This window comes from Hyperolius riggenbachi, chromosome 4 (assembly GCF_040937935.1).
Source record: "Hyperolius riggenbachi isolate aHypRig1 chromosome 4, aHypRig1.pri, whole genome shotgun sequence".
In the NCBI taxonomy this organism is placed as follows: Eukaryota; Metazoa; Chordata; class Amphibia; order Anura; family Hyperoliidae; genus Hyperolius; species Hyperolius riggenbachi.
In genome coordinates, this window is record NC_090649.1 from 244,618,253 (window position 1) to 244,643,740 (window position 25,488).

Consider the following 25,488-nt stretch of genomic DNA (forward strand, 5'->3'; position numbering starts at 1 on the left):
GTGGGGGGAAGACTGGCACACTTCTTCGAGAACTGGCAGTCCCTGTTTCACAACGAATGGTTGTTAAAGATCGTTTTAGAGGGTTACAGACTAGAGTTTACAGAGGTGCCTCCGGCCAGGTTCTTCCTGACGTTACTTCCTCCATCACAAAGAATGTCTTCAGCTCTGCAGGATGCGGTGTCAGATCTATTGGAGAAAAGAGTCATAAGGCAAGTTCCTCGCTGCCAAGAAGGAAGGGGGTTTTACTCTCCAATCTTTCTAGTCCAGAAACAACAAGGCAATTACAGGCTTATTCTCAATCTGAAGCTTCTCAACAAGTCCATCAAGTACAGAAAGTTCAAAATGGACAACGTCCGTTCGGTGCTGAACCTACTGCAAAGAAATTCCTTCATGGCCTCACTGGACCTTCAGGATGCTTACTTGCATCTCCCCATCCATCTAGACTCACAAGCATACCTGAGGTTTGCAGTTCATCATCAGGGAGAGGTAAGGCATTACCAGTTTACGGCATTACCTTTTGGTTTATCCTCTGCCCCTTGGCTCTTTACTAAGACTATGACTGAGGTGTTAGCCTATCTGAGACTGAACGATGTGCAGGTCATTGCCTACCTTGACGATCTGTTTTTTCTGGGGAGACTCCGCTATGGCGGTTGCTACCAGGATTCAAACCTCAGTGAGGGTGCTTGAATCCCTGGGTTGGATTATTAACTGGAAGAAATCAACCTTGGTGCCTTCACAGTCTATTTTGTTCTTAGGCTTTGATATTAACACTGTAGATCAGAGAGTTTATCTACCTTCATCTAAAAAGGACTCATTACTAACAAGTGTTTTCTCCTTTCAGGAAGCTTCTACCATCTCCATAAGGGGCGCTATGTCCTTACTAGGACTTATGACATCCTCATTCCCGGCTGTCCAGTGGGGCCAACTGCATTCCAGACAGCTTCAACTTTGGATTCTGCAGGTTTGGAACAGGAAAATCAGAAATCTGGACAAAAAGGTGTTCATCCCATATTATTTAAAGACTGTACTTCAATGGTGGTTGGAGCCAGGTCAGCTGACAAGGGGTTGCCTGTGGGACTTTCCAATCCAGAAGGTTATCACTACAGATGCCAGCAGTTGGGGTGCCCATATGGACGGGGCTCCGATTCAGGGGGCCTGGAGCAGTGCGTTGAGTCTAGCCCATTCCAACATCAGGGAGCTGGAAGCAGTGAGGAAGGCCTTGTTGCACTTTCAGGATCAGATAAGGTTTGAACATGTGACTGTCAGATCAGACAACAGTACAGTGGTAGCCTACCTAAATCACCAGGGGGGTACAAGGAGCAGGACAGTTATGATGAGAACAGAAAGGATCCTTGTTTGGGCAGAAAAGAACTTAGCTTCTCTAAAGGCGGTGCATCTGAGGGGCACGTTGAATCAAGTGGCAGATTTTCTCAGCAGGTCAGAACTGAACCAGGACAGTTGGTCCCTAAATCAGGAAGTTTTTCAGGAAATTGTGTCTTTGTGGGGAATGCCGACTATAGATCTTTTTGCAAGCAGACAGAATGCCAAATGTCGGATGTTTTGTTCCCTGTGTCCAAACGACAAGCCTTGGGCGGTGGACGCCTTCTCCCTCAGTTGGAATTTCCCTCTTCTATATGTTTTCCTTCCTTTCAATCTCATTTCCAGGGCTCTCAACAAGATCAGTCGGGACGGATCGATGGCAATAGTGATCGTTCCATTCTGGCCAAAGAGATCATGGTTTTCACTACTGAAGAAGCTAGCTGTAGCGGATCCAATCCTACTGCCGGACCGCCAGGACTTGTTGCTCCAGGGTCCAGTCTGCCACCCACAGGTAAAAATGTTACATCTTTCAGCCTGGATGCTGAGGGGGAACTCCTGAGAGGTAAGGGGTTTTCTAAAGAACTGACAGACACTTTGTTACAAAGCAGAAAGATGGTTACAAGGAAAATCTACCTCAAGGCTTGGCGTACTTACAATAATTGGTGTATGGAGAATGGGAAGAACAGAGATGAGACCTATTCTGCCTTGGAGTTTCTTCAGTCTGGTCTTAAAAAAGGACTGAGTGCTAGTACCTTGAAGGTGCAGACTTCTGCTCTCAGTGTTTTTTTACAGAAAAGACTAGCAGAGGACGAGTTTTTTATTCGTTTCTTCAGAGCTGTTCACAGAATTAAGCCTTTGGTAAGGACCCAGGTGCCTCCCTGGGATTTGAATCTGGTCCTGCAAGCCTTCATGGATGCACCTTTTGAGCCTCTAGAGGAGATTTCTGAAAAGTTATTGACTTTAAAGACTGCCTTTTTGCTGGCCATCTCGTCGGCAAGACGGGTGGGGGAGATTCAGGCCTTGTCCATTGCTGAGCCTTACTGTATCATTGCTGAGGACAGAATAACTCTTAAACTAGATACAGCTTTTTTGCCAAAAGTTTGTTCTCGTTTCCACAGGTCTCAGGAGATTTTTTTGCCATCTTTTTGTAGCGATCCAGCAAATGACAAAGAAAGACGTTTACACTGTCTTGATGTTAGACGTTGTGTTCTCAGGTATCTGGAAGTTACCAAGCCCTGGAGGAGATCGCAGGCTTTGTTTGTACTTTTTTCAGGAATGAATAGAGGGAGTCAGGCTTCAAAGGCTACCATCGCTAGATGGATTAGACAAGCTATCATTTTGGCGTATCAGTCTCAGGGCAAGGAAGTGCCTAGTCTTATTAGAGCTCACTCAACTCGATCTGTTTCTGCCTCATGGGCGGAGAGGGCTGGAGTTTCGATTGACCAAATTTGCAGGGCTGCTACCTGGTCTAGTAAGAGTACTTTTGTTAAGCATTATAAACTGGATTTAGATTCTAAATCAGATTTGTCCTTTGGGAGAAGGGTACTTCATGCTGTTATCCCGCCCTAAATATGTGTAATCTTTAATTCTCACTTGGGTTGCTGTCCTGGAGACGACCCTGGGAAAGACACTGAGTTACTTACCGGTAACGTCTTTTCCAGGAGTCGGAAGGACAGCACCCTTACTACCCGCCCTGGTGGGTTATTGTATTATGAATAAAGGTTTTTGAAGCAGTATATATGGTATCTTTGTTATTACTGAGGTATGTTTGAGAGAGCAGGGTTATATATCCTGCCTGGGATCATGGTTTAACCTCTTCCTGTCCAATAGTAGGTGGAAGGGTAATCTCTCACTTGGGTTGCTGTCCTTCCGACTCCTGGAAAAGACGTTACCGGTAAGTAACTCAGTGTCTTTTTTTTACCAGGGGGTCTCCTCAGGTACACTGAAAGGTGCATGTAGCCAATACAGCCATCAAAATGACACGATCAAACATTTTAGCCCATTCTAACCCACTTAAAGGACATCTGAAGTGTCCTGCCTCTAATACTTTTAGCCATAGACCCTCAACAAGCATGCAGCAGATCAAGTGTTTATGACATGTTTGTCAAAGTTGACAAGATTAACTGCATGCTTGTTTCTGGTGTGATTCAGACACTACTGCAGCCAAAGAGATCTGCAGAGCTGCCAGGCAACTGGAATTGTTTAAAAGGAAATATGGCAGCCTCCATATACTTCTTGCTTCAGGCTCCCTTTAAGTGCACTTACTAGTAGATCCACTGTCCCTCCACACCAAGTAAATGTTAAATTGTATTGTCCGTTCCAATTCCACAAGCATGCTCCTAATTCATCCTCTATAGACTATCCCACAAAGAGAGTCGCTTGCTACTCCTGGCTGTGTCAGGTGGTTTTTGACACCCATCCATGCAGTTCATTTATAGGCCAGCACGGCACTGACCAGTCCCTCCTCTCCTGCTCTGGGATAACTTATTCATTTTAAAATACACATATGCAGGTGTATCTGGTGACCCAGACACTTCTATACAGCCCAAAAAACTGCAGATGCCCTGAACAGATACAAAGAAGGGAAAAGGAAAGTAAATGGATGTATGCACCATGGATGCTGCAAGTGTGCTAATATAAACACTGGGGCACAGTATACACTAATAACTTACTAGGTCCCTTTATAACCTACCAAATCTACTCCCAAACATTCACCACCTACAGGCTTCATGAAACAAATAGGCTATACAACTGCATATATGTAATCGGAATTGATAAGTCCAACTAAACCCAAAATTGACAGTTACATTCTACAAGTATGCATGTTTAGCATTTAATTTTCAAAGTCAAAAGTATTTTGTAGCAGTGATTGTCTGCAACATTACACCTATTCATAGAGGGCTGAGCCCATTCCAGTTTGCTGAATTCCTATAAAGAAAGTGAGATTATACTTTTGTGAACTTCAAGTTACCTGCACAGGAGGTCCTGTCTCCTTATGCATAAACCTAAATATGGATGAGGTGGGGGGTGAACTGTGCCGCTAAAGAAAATAAAATTCTGAGTTATTAAGTTTCATCCTTGTCACCGGCTCTGCCATCGCTCTTTGCAACATTAGCCATGTATTCTACATCTGACTTCCCCAAGGCCCATCAACAATGCATGTTTTGCAGGAAACCACAAACATGCACAGGTGATGTAATTAGTGTTGCAGCAGAGCTGATCAGCTACCTCTGTGGATTTCCACAAAGCATGCACTGTTGGTGGGCCTTGAGGACAGGGTTGGGGAACACTGTATGATGCTGGGAAGTGTAGTCTGACCCCTGTTGTTAATCTTTGGGCGTTACCTGGTCACCCTGTTTGACCCACATACCAGCAAAATCTACAGAGGGCGGAAAACAAACTTTGTTAACCTAGCACACAAATTTGGGTACTTATCCGTTAGCCGGGCGCATCTGGCAGGTGGCGCTGTTGTAGCGAATTTCATTCATGCTTAGTTAACGTAGTGCTGTGTGAATGGAAGCGCCGCAGGTGGTGCTAATTACATTGATATGGCACGTAACAATAACGGTGTTAATGGGAACTAATATGTATTTCAAGTGGCCGGAACTGTCACTTAATGCAATTAAAATGAAGGCGGCGGCAATTTAGCTGATGAAGCCGCCGCCTTTGTCTGTTCTTCTTATCCCCATTTGCCCTCCTCTCGCTTCTATACGATGCTGGCAGCCTGCGGGGACATGCGTGTCCCCCCAGAGTCGTTTGTCGCGGCAGGGTATCCTGCTTGTCTTCTTGCGACGGACGACTGTGGGGGGACACGCGTGTGCTCCCCCCCCCCCCCCCCCCCCAGCTGCCAGCATTGTATAGAAGCGAGAGGAGGGCAACGGGGGAGGAGAAGAAGAACAGACGAAGGCGGCGGCTTCATCTGTTAAATTGCCACCATTTTCATTTTAATTGCATTAAGTGACAGTTCCGGCCACTTGAAATACATATTAGTTCCCATTAACACTGTTATTGTTACGTCCCGTATCAATGTAATTAGCGCCACCTGCCGCGCTTCCATTCACACAGCACTACGTTAACTAAGCATGAATAAAATTCGCTACAACAGCGCCACCTGCCGGATGCGCCCGGCTAACGGATAAGTACCCAATATGTCTCATGGTAAAGTATTCTGTCCACCATATTTCTTGTACAGTTTAACTGTTTTGTATTCAATTATTAATCTGATTATTAAAATTCACCTAGTTCAGAGTTTAACTGGACTTGAAATGTGTTTATATGTCACTTATTGTGTGCAAGTATCACCAATATTGTGGAAAGCTCTGCAATTTCTGAATTCATGATTTTTTTTTTTCCTTTTAGTTTCAGGACTCCTGTGGTGAAAAACCCACTATCTTCATTTTCAACTCCATGTAACGGGCTTCCTATTTACCAGCTCCCACATACCCCAGCCAGTTCCATTTTGCCACATAGCACTTTTCCGGTAATTGGTTTTTTTAATGGTTCAACTAAACAATTGGTTCTAGAGTGAGACAGGAATATTAATTGTGAGCTCTGTAGATGGCCAGTTTGTGATGTAAATTATTGGATTTTAAAATGACAGAACAGCATACACATAAGCAGGTTGTAAAAGCTCTGCAACATTTTTTAGGTTTCACAGATCAAGCAAAATTGGTAGTGTTGTGAACTTGGCAATGATATATATTTATGTACTGAGTGACCATGAGCACCCTTAGATTCTATATTACTCGCTAATGCTGTTTATTTTTTTTATTTTTATTTTTTAGAGTACTCAGTCGGTTGCATCAAATGACTGCATTGTAGTCAAAAGAAGAACGTATGTAGTTTTAAAACAAATCGGCACAGGTGGCTCTAGCAAGGTAACAAATCAATTACTGTTTTACAGCATGCTAATTAGACGTTTTTCTCTTAGAACTTTTTGGATAGAAAAATATGCATCTGGGCTGTCTTACACTGAAAATCGCCAAACACTATTACTAAGCAGCTTTGTTGTGCTTTTTTTTTTCTTTGCTAGCATTTCTCAGCAATTTTGCTTTTTCTGTGTCAATAGTTTTAATTTTGATTTTTTTTTTTTTTACAGCATTTCTTTACACTTAACACACTCACTATAAAAATGCTACATCTAGCAGTCATAGGATTACAAACTTGATGCGCTTTTTTGAATCGCAGGTCACAAACGCATTTGCAGTGTAAAACAGTTTTTAGGGCCCATTCTCACTACAGTGATTAGCAGGTGATTCCCACTAATCGCCAAAGTGCTAGCACAATTATTACTGGCAGTGATCTTACTGCCACGATTGCTGCCGATTGCGGGCATTCTGCTATTAACGGGCATTCTGCGATTCATTCCCGAAATGTGTTGCCTGCAGCATTTTGTTGTGATTCTCGAGCGATCGGGGTACAGTGCTTAAAGAAAACCTGTAACGAAAATCCTTCCCTGGGGGGGGGGGGGGGGTACTCACCTCGTGTGGGGAAACCCTCAGGATCCTATTGTGGCTTCCCCCGTCCTCCTGTGTCCCACGGCGGTGGCGAAAAAGCTCCCAGAACAGCAGGGATGTAAATATTTACCTTCCCGGCTCCAGCGCAGGAGTAGTATCGACTCTCCACTCAGAGATAGGTGGAAATAGCCCATCGCTGTTGGGCAGCTCTGCTGCACCAGACACAAGTCTCCTGCGTGGTAGAGCGGACCCGACAGAGATCGGCTATTTTCGCCTATCTCCGTGCGGAGAGCCGCAACAGCGCCCTCGTTGGAGCCAGGAGGGGTAAATAAATCAGCGCTGGTCAGCCTTGTCGAGGGAGGATTCCGGGACACTTCAGGGGAGCCAGCGCTGGACTGCCTGCAGCTACAGGGGAGGTGGAAGCCTCATTGGGTCCCTGAGGCTTCACCCTCCCTAGGAGAGTACCCCCCAGGGGAACTTTTTTTCGTTACAGGTTCTCTTTAAGCAAGCGCTGATTGCAATTGTCAGGCGCAGGGCTGCGCCTGTGCCTGGATATTTCTTGCACTGATTGCCACCATGTCCAGTTGTTCAGCAACCATCCTGTAGGCTGACTGTGCGCTCTGTTGCTATGCAGGGAGGCAGAGGGCCCATGGAGCGGCGCACACATAATGTCGTGGCAAAACAAACTGCTGTCGATACAGCTTGTGGATTGCTGGTAAAGCTGCAGTCGCTCGTTGCCGGCCGCTGTACACACACTGGATTGTGTGCTGAGGCTGTTATCGGCTGGCTCAGCCAACTTTGATCATGCATGTGTAGTCTGATAGTTTGTATCAGTTCAGGTGGCTACAAACTATGCAATAAAAAGATTGAATTCTACAGCAATTTAATAAAACAAAAAAATCACTTGTACCAGAAAATCAAATTTCACTTTTTTTTTATTTTTTTTATAAAATCCGATTGGAAGTGGCAGAATTATCTGTAGAATCTTTTAAATGATTGGATGGTGTAGATGGTGTGGATAGATTAACTTCTCGACTTATATTCCCAAGAAATGTTTTCAGAGTTTCAATCAATTTTTGCATCATTGGAGGGGGGAAATGAAACACGTGTGAAACTTTGGTCAGATGTTACAATCGATCAGGGAAATAGTTTCTACTTCTCGAATTGAAAATAAATCTAAAAATGAGTCAATGAAAGAGTGAATACTGGCTCATATGTACAAGGTCTTATGCCTGATACACAATGTGCAACTTCCCGGCAGATTGATGGGTAGAATCGACAATATCCAGCATGTTCGATATGCTTTCGATTGATAATTGGATCGATTTTGAGATCATTACTGCACAATATCGATCGGAGGAGATCGGACATGTTGGAAATTATTTATTTTAAATTTAAAATAGTGATAGATGCAAAACGCAAAAAATGCTCCTTTATTTCCAAATAAAATATTGTCGTCATACATTGTGATAGGGACATAATTTTAACGGTGTAATAACCGGGACATATGGGAAAATACAATACGTGAGTTTTAATTATGGAGGCATGTATTCTTTTAAAACTATAATGGCTGAAAACTGAGAAATGATTTTTTCTTATTTTTCCTGTTAAAATGCATTTACAGTAAAGTGGCTCTTAGCAAAATGTACCACCCAAAGAAAGCCTAATTGGTGGCGGAAAAAACAAGATATAGATCAGTTCATTGTGATAAGTAGTGATAAAGTTATAGGCGAATTAATGGGAGGTGAAAATTGCTCGGATGCATAAAGTGAAAATGACTGAAGGCTGAAGTGGTTAAAGTATGCTAGAGCTCAAATCTATGAATTATTGACCCTCTTTATCTCTTTCCTGCTCCAGGAAGCACAGATGGGAAAGTTTTATGGCTTTAATTACTTATCAGTGAGGGTTATGCTATAGTCTGACCCAGATAGAAACTGTAACTTCCATACCTGATGTTTAACTCTTTCAGGCAGAGAAAGGAAAAAAGGTACACAGCATAGTTATTTGTGTGCTTGGCACTATACATACACATGTCTATCTCATCATGTCACATGTCACCTCGGTTGTCCTTTAAAACAAACCTAAAGCAGAACCTTATGAGATAATGAATTGTTTGTGTAGTACAGCTGAGAAATAGAACATTTGTAGCAAAGAAAAAAGTCTCATGTTGTTTTCCAGTGCAGGAAGAGTTAAGGAACTTTAATTGCTATCTATGCAAAAAGAACTTCTCTGAGCTCCACAACCAAATTTGGGTCGAAAACAGTCCTGTTTTCTGAAGCACTTAAGTTGCCTCTCAATGTTTCTTGGCTGTTTGAGATAAGGTTGTACTGCAGGGAAATTAAAAAGTTCGTTATTTTTTGTCTTGAAACACATTGTGCTTTGTAAACTGCAAATATGACAGGATGATGCAATGTTATTAAAAAAAACACACCAAAAAACCTATAAAACTGAAAATCAAAATATGAGACTGTTCTTTGCTTCTAATGTTCTATTCATTATCCGTACTACACATACAGTTCATTATATCATAAGTTTTTGGGGTTTTTTTTCGCTTTAGGTTTGTTTTTAAGGAAGGCATAGTATTTATTAAATGCAACGTGATAAACAGTGGTGTTTGTATTTGATAGCATCTTTTATAGTTTTGTGTGTTACTTTGTAGGTCTTCCAGGTTATGGATGAAAAAAAGCAGTTATACGCCATAAAGTATGTGAACCTAGAAGAAGCTGACCAACAGACTATCGAGAGTTATCAGAATGAAATATCACATTTAAATAAACTTCAACAGCATAGTGATAAGATAATCCGACTATATGACTAGTAAGTATAATCCAGTGTATGTCGATATTGTATTTCTGTTTTATTTGTGAAAGTCCTGCTAGATTTTCACTGTTTACTTGCAGTGAAATCACAGCACAGCACATCTATATGGTTATGGAATGTGGAAATCTTGACCTGAATACATGGCTGAGGAAGAAGAAGACTGTTAACCCATGGGAGAGGAAGAGCTACTGGAAGAACATGTTAGAAGCTGTTCACACAATACATCAACATGGTAAGTAATCTCTTGGCTCCTGACAACTCACATGCGTCTGGTTGCTGTAGGGTTTTTTTAGGGCATACGTGCAGAAATATTCTTGTTTCCTGCAGATTCCATCCTAACAGTATAACTCCAGAATAACCATGTGGAGGAAGTGTTCATCCTCTTTGACAGGGGAATCTCCTATTTTGACTGAAATTTCCCTGAAAATGATTACACTCAAGAAATTATCTCAGGGGATTAGGAAGCCTCTCTGGCTGGCTTCTTCCATTCATTTAGTTGGAGAGTTTTTCACATCCAGGATTGAGACCGATGTAAACAGCAGAAACAGAGGCGCCAGAAAGGGTAAAACATGTTTTTCATCTTTTTTTAAATATACAAGGCAAAGTAACACTTGCCTCCTCATTGAAGTCAGTAAGATATTATCAAAGCAAATGTTCAGTAAATGCTCCAAAGGTTGCAACATGTTTGGTTGCAGTCCACTTCTTCGAGCAATAAAAGCAGGAGCAGCTGATTACTGGCTTGTAGCAAGCATGGCGCCTTTTTATGATCTCTTACTGACTTCAATGGGGATGTAAGTGTTACTTCCCCTTGTTTTTATCTTTTTAAATTAACATTTATAGGACAACTGAAACAAGAAAGATATGGGGGCTTCCACATTCATTTCTTTTTAAGCAACACCAGTTGCCTGGCTGTCCTGTTGATCCTCTGCCTCTAATGCTGGGCATACACGGCGCGCCAGTTGTTATCTTTCGAGCTGCTGATGGCTTGATTGATAATATTCAACCTGTCCGATCACTGCGGTGGATCGATTCCGCGCTTGGTCTCCGCAGTCGGACAATGGAAGAAACGAGCGGCTGATAAGGAACTGCCCGCGGGGACAAGCGGGAATCGATCCACGCGGACGAGCAGAATTGCACCATGTATGCCCAGCATAATATTTGTAGCCATAGACCGTGACCAAGCATATGCATATCAGGTGTTTCTGGCATTGTCCGATCTGAAAAGATTAGCTGCATGCTTGTTTCTGGTGTAATTCAGACACTATTGCAGGGCTGCTAGGCAACTGGTATTGCTTAAAAGGAAATAAATATGGCAGCCTCCATATTCTTCTCATTTAAGTTGTCTTTTAAGTTTTACCCTTTTTGGCACCTCTGTTCCTGCGGTTTATATTATCTCAAGTCCACCATCAGTGGAGGGTATACCCCCATTTCCTCCTTTTCTTGTCTACAGAGAGCGACCTCTTAAACCCTTGAGGGGGCGGATATTGGTTCCCCTCTTGTAGGCCTAAAAGATAAATCGAATTTAAATCGAAATCGCGATCACCAAGATCACAATTTCAGAATCGTCAAAGCGGCGAATATCGCGATCACGTCATTTCCACAAGAGGAAGTTTGAAGAAGCGCCTTCAAACTTTCCCAAAGTCCCAGTGCCCGCAGTGTTGGACATACCTTCCATCCTCTATTGCCCTCTGACGCCTCTTGTGCTTGGCAAAACTTTGGGTTCCTGTATGTCACATGATATACAGGAAGTATGCCGTGCAATAGAGCCTGCAGGAGGTAAAGTGGATAGACGGGCATCGCTGGACTCTTGCTTGAAGCTATGTCCAGAACTGATGCAACTTGGGTAACAGAGGAGGCACAGAGAGAGACAGCGTGGGCACAGAGAGAGACACAGGAGACACAGAAGGGGCACAAAGAGAGACACAGAGGGGGTACAGAGAGAAACAGTGGGCACAGAGACACAAAGGAGGCAAGAGAGAGACCCAGAGGAGGCATGAAGAGGCAACGGGGGCACAATGAGAGACAGGGACAGAGGGGGGACAGGCACAAAGGGGGGAACAAAGCTTGATTTGAAGGAAATCGTGAATCTAATCGAAATCGTAATTTTGGACAGAAATCGCTCAATTCCATTTTTTCCTAAAATCGTTCAGGCCTACCCTCTTGTCTGAAAAGTGGTTGCTTGTTCGGTAACCAGCATTTGTGCATATAAAATCTATATACTTCTTGTCATACCCCCTTTGGCTTTGACATACTGCACTATAGAGGGGTCTCGATATCTCTCATTATTCCTCAGGATTGAGACCAAGTCATCAGTAACAGAAAACAAGATGATATTTCTCTAATTGGATAATATATCCTGTACTTTTTAGTAGCATCTGAAAGTGTCCATTCAAATTTTTTTTATATAATTTCAGTCAGTGCGCCTCTCACTTTCTTGTTTTAGTGACAACTATGAAAGGATTAGTGAAATGTAAATCTTTCCAAGTTCATATAGGATTATGCAAATGTATGCAGCTTAAAAATGCACCAATTGAATGCAGCCTTGCCAGTATTTAATTATTCAATTTTCAAGCTGCTTACATTTGCATACAAAATTTGCATAATTCTGTATGAGCATGGAAAGATTTGCACCGCATTGACCATCCTTAGTGACAACATAGAAAGCTGATGATTATTAAAAATCTACTTTCAAATGCCTCTCCTTATACTTACTGGTAACGTCACAAGTACCAATGATTGCCTGTATCCCTGCCTGCTTCTGGAGGCATTTTTCTGTTTTCTTTGCAGCAGCCTGGCCTGCGGTAGTATTAGAGAGGACGCATCACTCTCCGGGCTTTCTTTTTATTCTCTTGTGATTGATGGGGGGGGGGGGGGGGGGGGGGGGCATGGCTGTTGTGGTTTAGCTTTTCAGTTGGTGTGGACGGGGACAGAAGAGCAGAAATCATCCAACTCCAGCTCCTCAGTTTATGAAACATCCGACTGCAGGTACCCAAAAATTGCTCCAACTACACAGCTTTAAATTTTTCGACCACTCTCTTTTTTTTGGGGGGGGGGGGGGTGCGTCTTATGGAGTTAAGCATACGGTGCATGTATGGAAATCGTGATTACAGCTCTGCTCCTTCATTGCCTTTTCAAGTCTGTCATTTATCTGCATTGGACAGAAACCTGAGTTTATTTATTAAGTCTAATCTAGTTCTGCAACTTTATTTTAGGTATTGTTCACAGCGACTTGAAGCCTGCAAATTTCTTAATAGTTGATGGAATGCTTAAGCTGATAGACTTTGGAATTGCAAACCAGATACAACCTGATGTAACCAGTATAGTTAAAGATTCTCAGGTAATGAGTTCCTACAGCCAATACATGATATTTTTATGTGCTGTACTATGTTCAACTTTTATTTTTTACTTATTAAAGTTTACCCAAGCTGAAGCGCGGGTACAAAATCAAATACATTGAGAGGGAAGCTTCAGGATCTATTGAGGCTTATCTCTCTACTCCGTAGTTCCCCATCCCTGAGCGTGCTCCCCGCCCCCCCCCCCCCCCCGCCCCCCCACCTTGGAGATTAGTGACAAGGCATTGTTGTTAATCACATCGGGGCCACGCAATAGCGGACTGAGCCAGGAAGAGGCGCTGTGCGGCCCCGATGTGAAGGTGGGGTCGCGCTCAGCAGTGGGGGCTTCCATACACCGAAGGAAGCCTTAATAGGATCCTGAGCCTTCCCTCTTTTCAGGGTAAGTATCTGATTTTGGACCTGAGCTTCGGCTTGGGTTCACTTTAAGTCAAAGGATTCCTCATTTCAGTTTCTAGCTTCTTGTATTTCGTGCTTTCGGTGTAATTAGTTTTACATTATTGCATGGTACTGGCAAATCCAGGCTGTCTAAACTGTTCTTATATACAGCGTCTTTATTTTATTCCTATCTATGCTGCCCAAGTATAAATGTAGTGTGAACTAAAAGTGTACTAAACATTTTAACACTTGCTACAGTTCTCTGATATTTCTTAAATCTTTGTCAAATTTTAGGTAGGAACAATCAACTACATGCCACCTGAGGCCATAAAAGATACGTCTTTTGGTGAAAATGGAAGACCCAGGTCTAAGGTAAAGTCTGTGTAACTTTTTTTTTTTGGTTATACATTTCCCATTTTCCCTTTTCCATCTGTAATTATGTATTTGTTGCAGTGCTGAGATGGAGGTTTATCTTTTTATACAGAGAATAGATCCGTTGACCAAGTACAGAATTCTGTTTCTTAGTTCCTCTACTGTCCTGTTTCATTTAAACCTTTAATACACACCACTAGTCCAAAATATTGTGATGCATAAACTTAACTTCTGTGCTAGACTGGAATAGAATAGAGAAAAACTGTGCATTAAAAATGCTGCTGTCTCCAAACAATAGGGATATTAAGGTACAGGTTAGCGCATATAAAACCGGCCCTGGCTTCCTGCCACAATCGTGTAAGTATATAGTGGGTGGGTGTGTGGTCGATAAGCAGTTAACCATGCTTTTCTGTTTACCAAATACGATTTGCCTCCATGAATTGAATGTGTATTTGCTACAGTTTATAATGTGCAATAAAATGTATATGTTTTTGTTTATTTTCAGATTAGTCCAAAGGGAGACGTGTGGTCCTTAGGATGCATACTGTATTGTATGACTTATGGAAAAACCCCGTTCCAGCACATAACTAATCAGATCACCAAGTTACATGCAATCTTAAATCCAGATTATGAAATCGAGATACCAGACATACCAGAGAAGGATCTTCAGGATGTACTCAGAGTAAGGCTTCTCTTTGGTGGTAACTCTGTGAAAGCCTGTTAAAGGACATCTAAAGGATGTGGAGGCTACCTTAATTATTTCCTTTTAACCAGTACCAGTTGCCTGGCAGTCCTGCTTATGTTTCTGGATGCAGTAGTGTCTGAATCGCACACACCTAGAGTAATAATGCCATACAATAACCATTCTATAGCGCTTTTCTCCCATAGGACTCAAAGCGCTTAGGCTCTCTCAGATTCAGTAGTTAGTAGTAGGATGAAGTATTCGCACCACAAAAATTATATTTCTGCAAATGCCAAACTGAATAGGTGGGTTTTCAGTCTGGATTCAAACACGTCCAGAGATGGAGCTGTCTTGATCTGCTGAGGTAAGGAGTTCCAGAATGTAGGAGCAGCATGACAGAAGGCTCTGGGATCTAACATTTTCAGGTGGACTCTGGGTATGACTAGATTATTAGAACCTGTGGATCTGAGAATGCGGGGATTGCTACGCAGCTGCAACATTTCTTTCATGTATCCAGGGCCCAGATTATGTAGTGATTTAAATGTCAGTAGGCTGATCTTGAAAAGGACCCTCCATTATATAGGTAGCCAGTGAAGGGAGTGCAGGACTGGTGTTATGTGGCTGTGACGGGGGGTTGGATGGTTAACAGTCTGGCAGCAGTATTCTGTATCAGCTGTAGGCGGTACAAGTCCTTTCTTCGAAGGCCGGTGTAGAGAGCATTACAGTAGTCCAGTCGGGATGTAATGAAGGCATGGACTAAGGTTGGCAGATCTTCTGGGGGTATGAGGTGCTTGATTTTAGTTCTTCAGGTGAAAATAGGATGATTTCACCACAGCGGATATGTGAGTTCTGAAGTTTAAATCCCCATCAATTCGAACTCCCAGGCTACGCACATGCTCAGAGCTGTGTAGATCGGTGCCGCCTATTCCCAGTGGTGAAGACCGCAAGTTAAGTTGCTGTCATACGCTGGCCTCTGATCAGGACTTCAGTTTTACAGTGGGATGCGAAAGTTTGATCAACCTTGTTAATCGTCATGATTTTCCTGTATAAATCATTGGTGGTTACAATAAAAAGTCAGTTAAATATATCATATAGGAGACACACAGTGATATTTGAGAAGTGAAATTAAGTTTATTGGATTTAGAGAAAGTGTGCAATAATTCTCTAAACGAAATTAGGCAGGTGCCTACATTTGGGCACCACAAAAAATAAATATTAATATTTAGTAGATCCTCCCTTTTGCTAAAATTAAAGCCTCAACGCTTTGTGTAGGTTCCAATGAAAGTCTGGATTCTGGTTAAAGGTATTTTGGACCATTCCTCTTTACAAAACCTCTCTAGTTCATTCAGGTTTGATGGCTTCAGAGCATGGACAGCTCTTTTTAACTCACACCATAGATTTTTAATTATATTCAGGTCTAGGGACTGAGATGGCCATTCCAGGAGGTTGCACTTGTTCCTCTACATGAATGTCTTAGTGGATTTTGAGCAGTGTTTAGGGTCATTGTCTTGTTGAAAAATGCAACCCCTTTGCAGCTTCAGCTTTGTCACTTATTCCTGGACATTGGTCTCCGGAATCTGCTGATACTGAGTGGAATCCATGCATCCCTCAGCTTTGACAGATTCCCAGTCCCTGCACTGACCACACAGCCCCACAGCATATTGGAACCACCACCATGTTTTACTGTAGATGGAAGCAGGTGTTTTTCTTGTAATTTCAAACAAGAGGTCAGCGCTCACAGTTTAACCCCCAACCCTCTATCACCTGTTCGCCTCCTCTTAAGAGTAAAAAATGTGTGTCACAAGAGGTAGCGCTCACGGTGAGCGCTACCTCTTGTGACACACGTTTTTCTTGTAATGCTCTTCTTTTTCCTTTATGCATAACGTCCCTCGTTATGTCCAAATAACTAAATTTTAGTTTCATCCGTCCACAACACCTTATTCCAAAATGAAGCTGAGTTGTCCAAATGTGCTTTAGCATACCTCAAGTGACTCTGTGCTTTGGACTGAGAAAAGGCTTCCTCTGCACCACTCTCGCATACAGCATCTCCTTGTGTGAAGTGCGCAAAATGGTTCAATGATGCACAGTGACTCCATTTGCAGCAAGATGATGTAGGTATTTAGTGCTGGTCTGTCAGTTGACTCTGACTGTTCTCACCATGCGTCACTTCTGTCTCCGAGATTTTTCTTGGTCTGCCACTACGAGCCTTAACTTGAACTGAGCCAGTGATCTTCCATTTCCTCATTATGTTCCTCACTGTGGAATCAATCAGCTAAAATCTCTGATACAGCTTTCTGTATCCTTCCCCCTAAACCATGATGGTGAACAATCTTTGTCTTCAGGTCATTTTAGAGTTGTTTTGAGACCACCATGTTGCCACTCTTCAGAGAAAATTAAGAGGAAGGAAACTTACAATTGACCCCCTAAATACTCTTTCTAATAATTGGATAGGGATCACTGAGCTTACCAAGGCAATTTGAGTTCTAATAATTAGTTCTAAAGGTTTTGGAATCGGTAAAATGACAGGAAGCGTTTAGAGGCTGTAATTTCTGCAAAAGGAGGATCTACTAAATATTGATTTCATTTTTTTTTTGTGGTGCCCAATTTATGCACCTGCCTAATTTTGTTTAAAGATATATTGCGCCCTTTCTGTAAATCCAATAAACTTCATTTCACTTCTCAAATATCAGTGTGTGTCTCCTCTCTATTTAACTGACATTTTTTATCGTAACCACCTACTATTTATACAGGAAACTAATGACGATTAACAAGGTTGCCCAAACTTTCGCATCCCACTGTATCTGCACACCTGAAACAAGCATGCAGCTAATCCAGTCAGACTTCAGTCAAAATGCAGACATCAAACCAACAGACGTTGATTCCGGTGATACCTTTGATGACTAACTACATGGTTTATGGCAAGCTTTCCAAACGTTAAATTTCTTCTTCAGGCATTATACAGAACTGGATCAGAACCGTACAATAACCGGAATCAATGTTTATTGGTTTGATGTCTGCATTTCTGCTCCTCGACTAACACTGGACCACTCTTCACCTACTTCAGTCAAAAACACCTGGGTGGCATGTTTGTTCAGGCTCTATGGCTAAAGTTATTATGCTGGGCATACACTACTCGTTTTTACCTTATCAATCGAGCCGCTGATGGCTGGATTGATAATATATCCGACAGGTCCGATGACCCGCCAGATCGATTCCCCGCGGGCGGACAATAGCTGGGAATCGAGTGGAAGATAAGGAAGCGCCCGTGAGGTCGAGCAGGAATCGATCCGGACGGATCGCGGGGACGCAGTGGGAGTCGATCCGGCAGCTAATCGAGCCGCCGGCTCGACCCGTGTATGCCCAGCATTAGAAGCAAGAGGATTAGCAGGACAGCCAGACAATTTGCATTGTTGAAAAGAAAATGTCAGCTGTTTGAGTTCACGTGTACTTGATGATTTTAAAACATATTTTAGCATTTTTTTTGTTTTTGATTGGTTTTACTTTTAGGATACGTGGCTTTAATAAAATAACTCCATGCAATGACCCATGGGTGTCTCAAAGAGAAACTCCGACCATGAATTGAACTTTATCCCAATCAGTAGCTGATGCCCCCTTTTACATGAGAAATCTATTCCTTTTCACAAACAGACCATCAGGGGGTGCTGTGTGACTGATATTGTGGTGAAACCCCTCCCACAAGAAACTGAGGACCGTGGTATTCCTGGCAGTTTCCGGTCTGTGAACCTTGTTGCATTGTGGGAATTAGCTGTTTACAGCTGTTTCCAACTGCAAAAACAGCAAGCAGCAGCTACATCACCTGCCAACAGTAAAAATGTCACCATGTGATAAATGTCAGAATGTAAATCAGGGATTTAAAAGATTTTTACATTGGGCAAACACTGACTAAATCATTTATACATAATTATTGTAAAAATGAAGCTTGTTTTTTTTTTTATTTTTTTTTTTTTACATTATTTTCACTGAAGTTCATCTTTAAGGCTCATACACCCGCCTGACTAAGGCAGCCGATAACTACCACCTGAGGCGATAGTCAGATGTGTGTACAGTGGTCGCCGACCTCAATCCACGAGCGATCCACCCAGCGGATCAGCTCACCCCCATGATGGCCGCCAGAATGACGTCATGCAATCGCTGCTCCATTATCCCCCCGCATTGCAATAGAACGTGTCATCCGCTACACAGCTAAAAAAAAACTGCAAGAAATACTTTTCAAACCTTTTGTTAGCCTTTAATGGTTTCAGTCTGTATTGTTATGATCCGAAAAATGTATTGTAATCTGGCAGTATTAGGTATTGATTTTTTTTTTCTATGGCAGTAAGCACTTGTATTTAAAAGGCTTTGGGTATGATGTGCAACGATCCTCTTTGTAGAGTAATTTGAACCATCTCTGCTTGCTTAAAGGGAACCTTAACAATAGAAAAAAAGTTTCACTTACCTGGGGCATCTACCAGCCCCCTGCAGCCATCCTGTGCCCTTGCAGTCACTCATGGCTCCTCCAGTCCTCTGCTGCCCGCTAGTTTTGTTTTTGCCGACTCGGCGGCCCGCATGTGTACCTTTGCACGCATTCCTGCTGGTGCAATGCGTACATTTTTATGCATTGCACCTGCAACATGTAAAATTGTACTTGTTATTGTCTGCGATAGCTTCCTGCACCAGCAGAAATGCGTGCAAAGGTATGCATGGAGGGCCGCCGACTGAGTCAGCAAAAACGAAAATGGCTGGCGGTGGGGGACTGGAGGAGCAATGAGTGACTGCGAGGGCACAGGATGGCTGCAGGGGGCTGGCAGATGCCCCAGGTAAGTGAAACTCATTACTTATTACTTTCTTCTGATCGTAAAATATGGGTAATCCTTACTGATATTTTATAATGACTTAACCGATGCCTGACCCTTTTTTTTTTTTTTTTTTTGTAAGAAATGTTTAGTAAGAAATCCCAAGGAACGGATATCCATCGCAGAGCTGTTGGTGCACCCGTATGTTCAGATACAGCCACATCCTCGTAGAGGTATGCAGATGGGCTTCTCTTATTGTAGTAGAATGTAGTCGCTTATTCAGGATGCCCAATTTTATATTATTTTCTGCTGACAGTATCAAAATCCCTTCTTGTATCTATATATTACGATATATTAGTATGTGACCTTCCAATTGATGCTGGGTTTAATCTATGATGTCATGAAGGCTTCTGCTCCAGTACACTATGGGAGATCAACTGTTTCTGCTACAACAAAAACATTCCTTAAAGAGAACCCGAGGCGGGGCTCTTCCATCGCAATCCATATACAGAGGCTGGGTCTGTCTATAGAACCCAGCCTCTGTTGCTAGTTAGTTCCCTCCAAAGCCACCCCCCCCCCCCCCCCGCGCGCTGTCAGACCCCATAAAACGTTTACCTCGGTGCTCTCAGCCTCGGCTGCTCCCCCGCCTCCTGAATCACTCCGGTCCCCGCCCGCGTCCCTTTCCTGCAATCAGCGGCAAGGGAAGGGACGTGGGCAGGGACCGGATCGATTCAGGAGGCAGGGGAGGGCGGAGACTGATATTAGAGAGATAAACAGCCCACTGTGACACGCTGCGTGTCGCCAACGCGGCTGTGGTTTATGGGGTCTGACAGCGCGCGGGGGGGGCTTTGAAGGAAACTAGCAACAGAGGCTGGGCTCTATAGACAGACCCAGCCTCTGTATATGGATTGCGATGGAAGAACCCCGCCTCGGGTTCTCTTTAAAGATGGTGCATCAGCAGTAAAAAAATGTCACCATGTGTGGTAAATTAAGAATGAAAATGGGGATGAGGAAAGATTTTACTATGGGCAACCATTGATCAAACGTGTAAATTAATTTTGTAACAAGCAATTTTATTTATTAAGCTACGGTAAAGTCCCTGTTATCTGGCACAAGAAGGAATTGCCTGATGCTTGATATGTGTTCTTGCTGGTTGCTTACAAATCCACCGTCGCTGGTCCTCTTCACTCCTGCAACTGCTCTGCTGCATCCTTTCTGTACGACTCTGATATGCATATGACCCAATGCAACTCGTTCTAGGATAATGTAACAGCACCTCAGCAGTATCAGCTTTGTTGTAGTTTCATATAATGCTGTGTAGCAGCAACACAACATTTTATAAAACTACAACAAAGCTGATTCTTTACTTGGAAGTGGTGCGGACCTTGAATCTCTACTATGACTCAATGCAAGTCAGGGGACATGCTAGGGAGCCTGCAGCTGCAGGAGTGAAGAAGACTGGAGCCTGGAGGATTTTTAAGTTGTTTCTGCTGCATGCTGCTCTGCGCATGCCCTTATAGCTCCCCCTGTGCCCTGCTGGTTGGTTGAGAATGCCGGATGCCTGAGTTCCAGATAACTTTACTGTATATCCAGTAAAGGGTGGCATGCATAGAGGATGAAATGGATAAAGCTGCTTAGCCAGCCACAAGACTTTAGCTGAAGCAGAGAAAAAGGTTTGCAATTGACTGATACTCCTTTTGATGCCATACTACACAGCTTATGTTAGCATTCGGCACATTACATGTTTGATGTAAGACTGCAGGAGAAAATAACTATCTTGTTTTTTTTTTATTATTTAACTTGGTGGTAAGCATTAACAATTAGACTTGTGGCTATAATTAAAAAGTCTGCTTTTGTGACGTTTTGTGTCTACAAATAAAATGTTAAATCTTTGACAAGAATTACTGTCCCTTGATATAATTTGTCCTCATGGACCCCAAATGACCCCAAAATTTGACCATCTTGAGCTTGTTAGATGTACATCAGCACAACTATCAGTCAAAAAACTTAAAAAGAAAAAAAAAGTCTGCCGTGGAGCAATGGCAGCCTTCATGTCTGTGGAAATCCCCACAGGTACTTAATAAGCTCTGCTAAGACATAAATGACCTCACCTGTGAAGGTTTGTCTATTTTCGGTAAAAAATTGCACTGTTTGGGGGGGGGGGGGGGTGAGAAACCCTGGTCTAGTGGTCCCCCACAGAAGTTTTCCTTGGTAATCTAGTGATCCCTCACAGCATTCCCTAGTAGACCCCATCCCTCCATATCACCTGGGGGGTCCCCCCACAGTATCCCCTGGTAGTATAGTAGTTGCCCTCATGTTCCCTGGTAATTTAGCGCACCCCCTCCCCCCTGTATTCCTTGGTAGTCTGAGTTCCCTAACAAGGTTACAGATTTTTGACAAAATTGGTATAAAAAAATCCAATAGTTGTTAAGATTTGGGCCACTGCATATGGGTGTTTTGGTGAATGGTCTTCTGTTATTTAGCAATAGTGTGAACAAAGCTTGTCAATTCTTAGTTCCTAACCCACTGATGATTTTATTTTGAATTTGAAATATTTTGTGGTTGCTCATAGATGAAGTACAAAAAGACGCCGCAGAGGAGATGAAACGGGTTCTTGGAACACTCATTGGACTGAATTCCCCAAATTCCATATCCAGAGCTGCTAAGGTGAATAGTCTTTATATTCAGATGTGGTAACATAGAGCTATCGCCTTGTACAGTATGTACTCTTTGAAGTGAGAATTGATGATTTACTTAAATGCCAAGGTCTACTTGTTATCTAGCTCAGGATATCCCTATGCTTTCCCAACAGTTATCTTTAGTTTGTAACTAGCGCTAGTGTGAATACTGCATATTGTAAACTTTATGGCCGGTGAATCATTTGATATCTTCACCTTCCCCATTTTGTAGTAATGCATTTTTTTTAAAGAGAATCTGTAACGTCAAAACGTCCCCTGGGGGGTATTCACCTCGGGTGGGGGAAGCCTCAGGATCCTAATGAGGCTTCCCACGCTGTCCTCCGTCCCTCAGGGGTCTCGCTGCGGCCCTCCGTGCAAGATGACGTCAATATTTACCTTCCCGGCTCCTGCGCAGGCGCTCTGACAGCTGTCGGCTCCGAAGTAGGCGGAAATACCCGATTGCCGTCGGGTCTGCTCTACTGCGCAGGCGCAAGTTTCCGGCGCCTGCACAGTAGAGCAGACCCGACTGAGATCGGGTATTTCCGTCTACTTCAGAGCCGAAAGCAGCCACAGCGCCCCCGCTGGAGCCAGCAAAGGTAAATATTGAATTTACAGTCGGGTCTGTCGCCGGCTGTTCGGAGGGCTGCAGCGAGACCCCCGTGGGACAGAGGACGGCGTGGGAAGCCTCATTAGGATCCGGAGGCTTCCCCCACCCGAGGTGAGTACCCCCCAGGGGATGTTTTTGATGTTACAGAGTCTCTTTAAGAGCTTTTTTATTCTGTGTGTTATATGCAAACCATCCTGATTATAACCATGTTCTTTTACAGAATTTGTATGAACAATGTAGCCGCGGCAAGAGTCTTGATTTATCTTCAATAGGCAAATAGGTCAGCCCAGACTCATGGATGACAAAGTGATGTAACTACCTGGCCATTTAAAAGATGGGGTGCGATTGTTGGCACACTGGAAGATGGAGGCATAAATTGAAGCATCTATGAATATATATATTTCTAAGTGCTACCACTCTTGCCTTGTAAATAGAAATGTGTACTCCTCTACTTTCTCAAACAATACTCTCACTTATGTAAATGTTTCTATCCTATTCTACCGCTTATTCCCATGGGCTTACAATCCTGGCAGGAAGGAAGGAGACTTCTCAAGATTGATAAAAGTAGAGTAATGCAACGGCAGGAAGTTTGGGATGTTTAAAACTCTCAGGAAATAATAGTTTATCATTCTCTTAGAACAGCACTTCACATAAGGTCGTCTTTGTTCAGGCGAGCGCCTCATAGTGCTGTATTATCAGTATTGCAGCCGATAATGGCAGCTTTCCTGTATTGTAAACAGGAGCAAGCAAACCTGATATGGGGGGGATATTTACAAACCCCTGCAATAAAGCTGTACGGGCGGTTTCTTACTTAAAATGCCCATACATGGTACAATGTTTTCATTTTTTTTCCGATTAGATAATTTTATTCGATTATTCCATTACTTTAAATTTAAAGATTTTTTTAACATGTCCAAGCAGATTTTTATTGAAAAAAACAGGATAATTTTTTTTTTCCTTGAGCGAAAAAAAATTCGATTGTTTTGGTCCAATGAACGGGAAAGTTGAGTTTTTTTTTTATTGTACATTGTATGGGCACCATTAGGTAAATTTGCAGACGTACTTCTCTCTGAATATACGGCTGGGTGAATGATCTTGTGTCTACAGTGAAGATGATGGTTGCCATCTTTATTCCCTTTTAGTTTACAGTCAGTCACCAGCCCATCATACTGCTCCTCTGGCTTCTATAGTGTCACAAAGCTGTAATATGCATGTGGCCAGTGTCTAAACTGCTGTGTTTCCTTAGGGCTGGTTCAGACGGATGCTTGTGCAGCGTTTACCGCCAGCGTTCGGGGCTTGGCGTTAAACGCTCCCATTTAAGTTAATGGGAGCGTTTGTAGCAAGCTTTCATGCGCGTTTACACGAACGCGGCGTTTGGGTCCCGATTTTTCCATGGCGTTCAAGGAGCCCCTGGAAGCTACATGTAGCTTCCAGGGGTGGTTAACCGCGACGGGTAATGTCCCCCTAAAAACGCGACCACATCCGAACGCTGCTGAAAGCCTGAACGCATCACCAACGAACGCAACGCCTCCGAACGTCCGTCTGAACCAGCCCTTATTCTGGGTTAAGGTCTCACAGGTTGTTAGAGGTAGATCAGCACAACAATCAGTCAAGAAACCTAAAAAGAAAACGTCAACAGTAGAGCAATTGCAGCCTTCATATACCTGTTTCAGGTTTCCTCTAAGTATTTTTATACAACTGAAAACAATAAACAAAAGTTATAGCAGTGGACAACACTAGAGACTGTACGTGATAAATTAAAAAATAGTGGATTTTGTAAAACTTTTCTTCAAACAAATGAAAAAAGTAGGCACACCTTGCTCAGGTCATATCAGAACACTGCTGGGTTGCAAAAAGATTAGCTGCAGCACCTACAGTGAAGACTTTTTTTTTCTGTAAATATATCAATGCTATTTAAAGGTAGTCTTTACTGTAGGTGAGTGCAGTTGCCCGCAATAGCACAAACACTCATTTACTAATCTTTCAGCAACAGTCATCATCTTATCCCTTTATGACCCAGGCAAGGTCTTCAAACTTTTCCCACCTAACTAATTACACTTTATAGGTTACCTGAGGGAACCTGATTTGCACAAATGGAGGGAGCAGGCATGTAGGGCAGCAGTCCTCATGTCCACCACTCCCCCCTGTTCACCTTCGTCCTCCCATGTTAACCTACCTGTTTGTTTTTGCTTTAATTGTACATAGCAATGTAGGAAAAGTTTGAGACTAACCGCATAATCCTGAAAATACAATTTTCTCTTTATATTTAGTAAAATTCATCTTGCTTATTCCTGTTTACGCATGTTATATATGTTATCTGCACAGTGAAGTCACTCCACTCGACCTTAAATGATCAAAACCGTGTACATTAAAAATCTAAAAAAAAAAGCTCTTTGTCATCAGACATCAATATTGTTGAAATCCCTGTTTCCAATGTGATAAATGCTTTTGATTCTATGGCCTCAATTCACTAAGCTTATCTCCTGTCTTTAATAACTCTTCTAGAGTTGTTACCATGGTGATAAGGCATGTAGTATTCAGGAAACATTTTACCTCAGGCAAACCTAAAGTTAACTCTTCTGTCTTTAAGTTAACTCTTCAATCCTTAAAATAACTCCAGAGTTAAAGACAGGCTGTTTATTAACTGCATGTGAAAATAACTACAGAGGAGGTAAAATAACTACAGAGGAGGTAAAATAACTACAGAGGAGGTAAAATAACTACAGAGGAGGTAAAATAACTACAGAGGAGGTAACCTGCAATACCACACTAAAATTAATGACTCTATGCATGAAACAAGCAGTAGTATGTTCAGAGTATGAAAGTGACCCTGTATCATACCAGAAACGAGGATGTGTGGTTAGTGTGGTCAATCTTCTGAAAGAGCACCTAATCTGCTTCCTAGTTTTTAGTTGTTGGCATTGTTTATAAGGAAATAAATATGGTAACCTCTATATCCGACTCCCTACAGGGTAACTTTAAAGTGATTCCGAAGTGAAACTAAACAATTGTATCTGTCATCCTCATCCTAA

At 42.7% G+C, this 25,488-nt stretch overlaps 1 protein-coding gene across 1 annotated transcript in view; it reads left to right on the top strand.

Moving 5' to 3' along the window:
* Positions 1-22,872, top strand: part of TTK (TTK protein kinase) — a 77,134-nt gene extending 54,262 nt beyond the window's left edge. Inside the window, exons 13-22 of the mRNA XM_068281536.1 lie at positions 5,680-5,800; positions 6,105-6,197; positions 9,436-9,593; positions 9,677-9,828; positions 12,809-12,933; positions 13,619-13,696; positions 14,202-14,378; positions 19,314-19,404; positions 21,744-21,838; positions 22,677-22,872. Coding sequence (XP_068137637.1) covers positions 5,680-5,800; positions 6,105-6,197; positions 9,436-9,593; positions 9,677-9,828; positions 12,809-12,933; positions 13,619-13,696; positions 14,202-14,378; positions 19,314-19,404; positions 21,744-21,838; positions 22,677-22,736 — 1,150 coding nt within the window. The 3' untranslated portion in view covers positions 22,737-22,872. The remainder of the gene's footprint in view (positions 1-5,679; positions 5,801-6,104; positions 6,198-9,435; positions 9,594-9,676; positions 9,829-12,808; positions 12,934-13,618; positions 13,697-14,201; positions 14,379-19,313; positions 19,405-21,743; positions 21,839-22,676) is intronic.
* Positions 22,873-25,488: the final 2,616 nt, after the last annotated feature.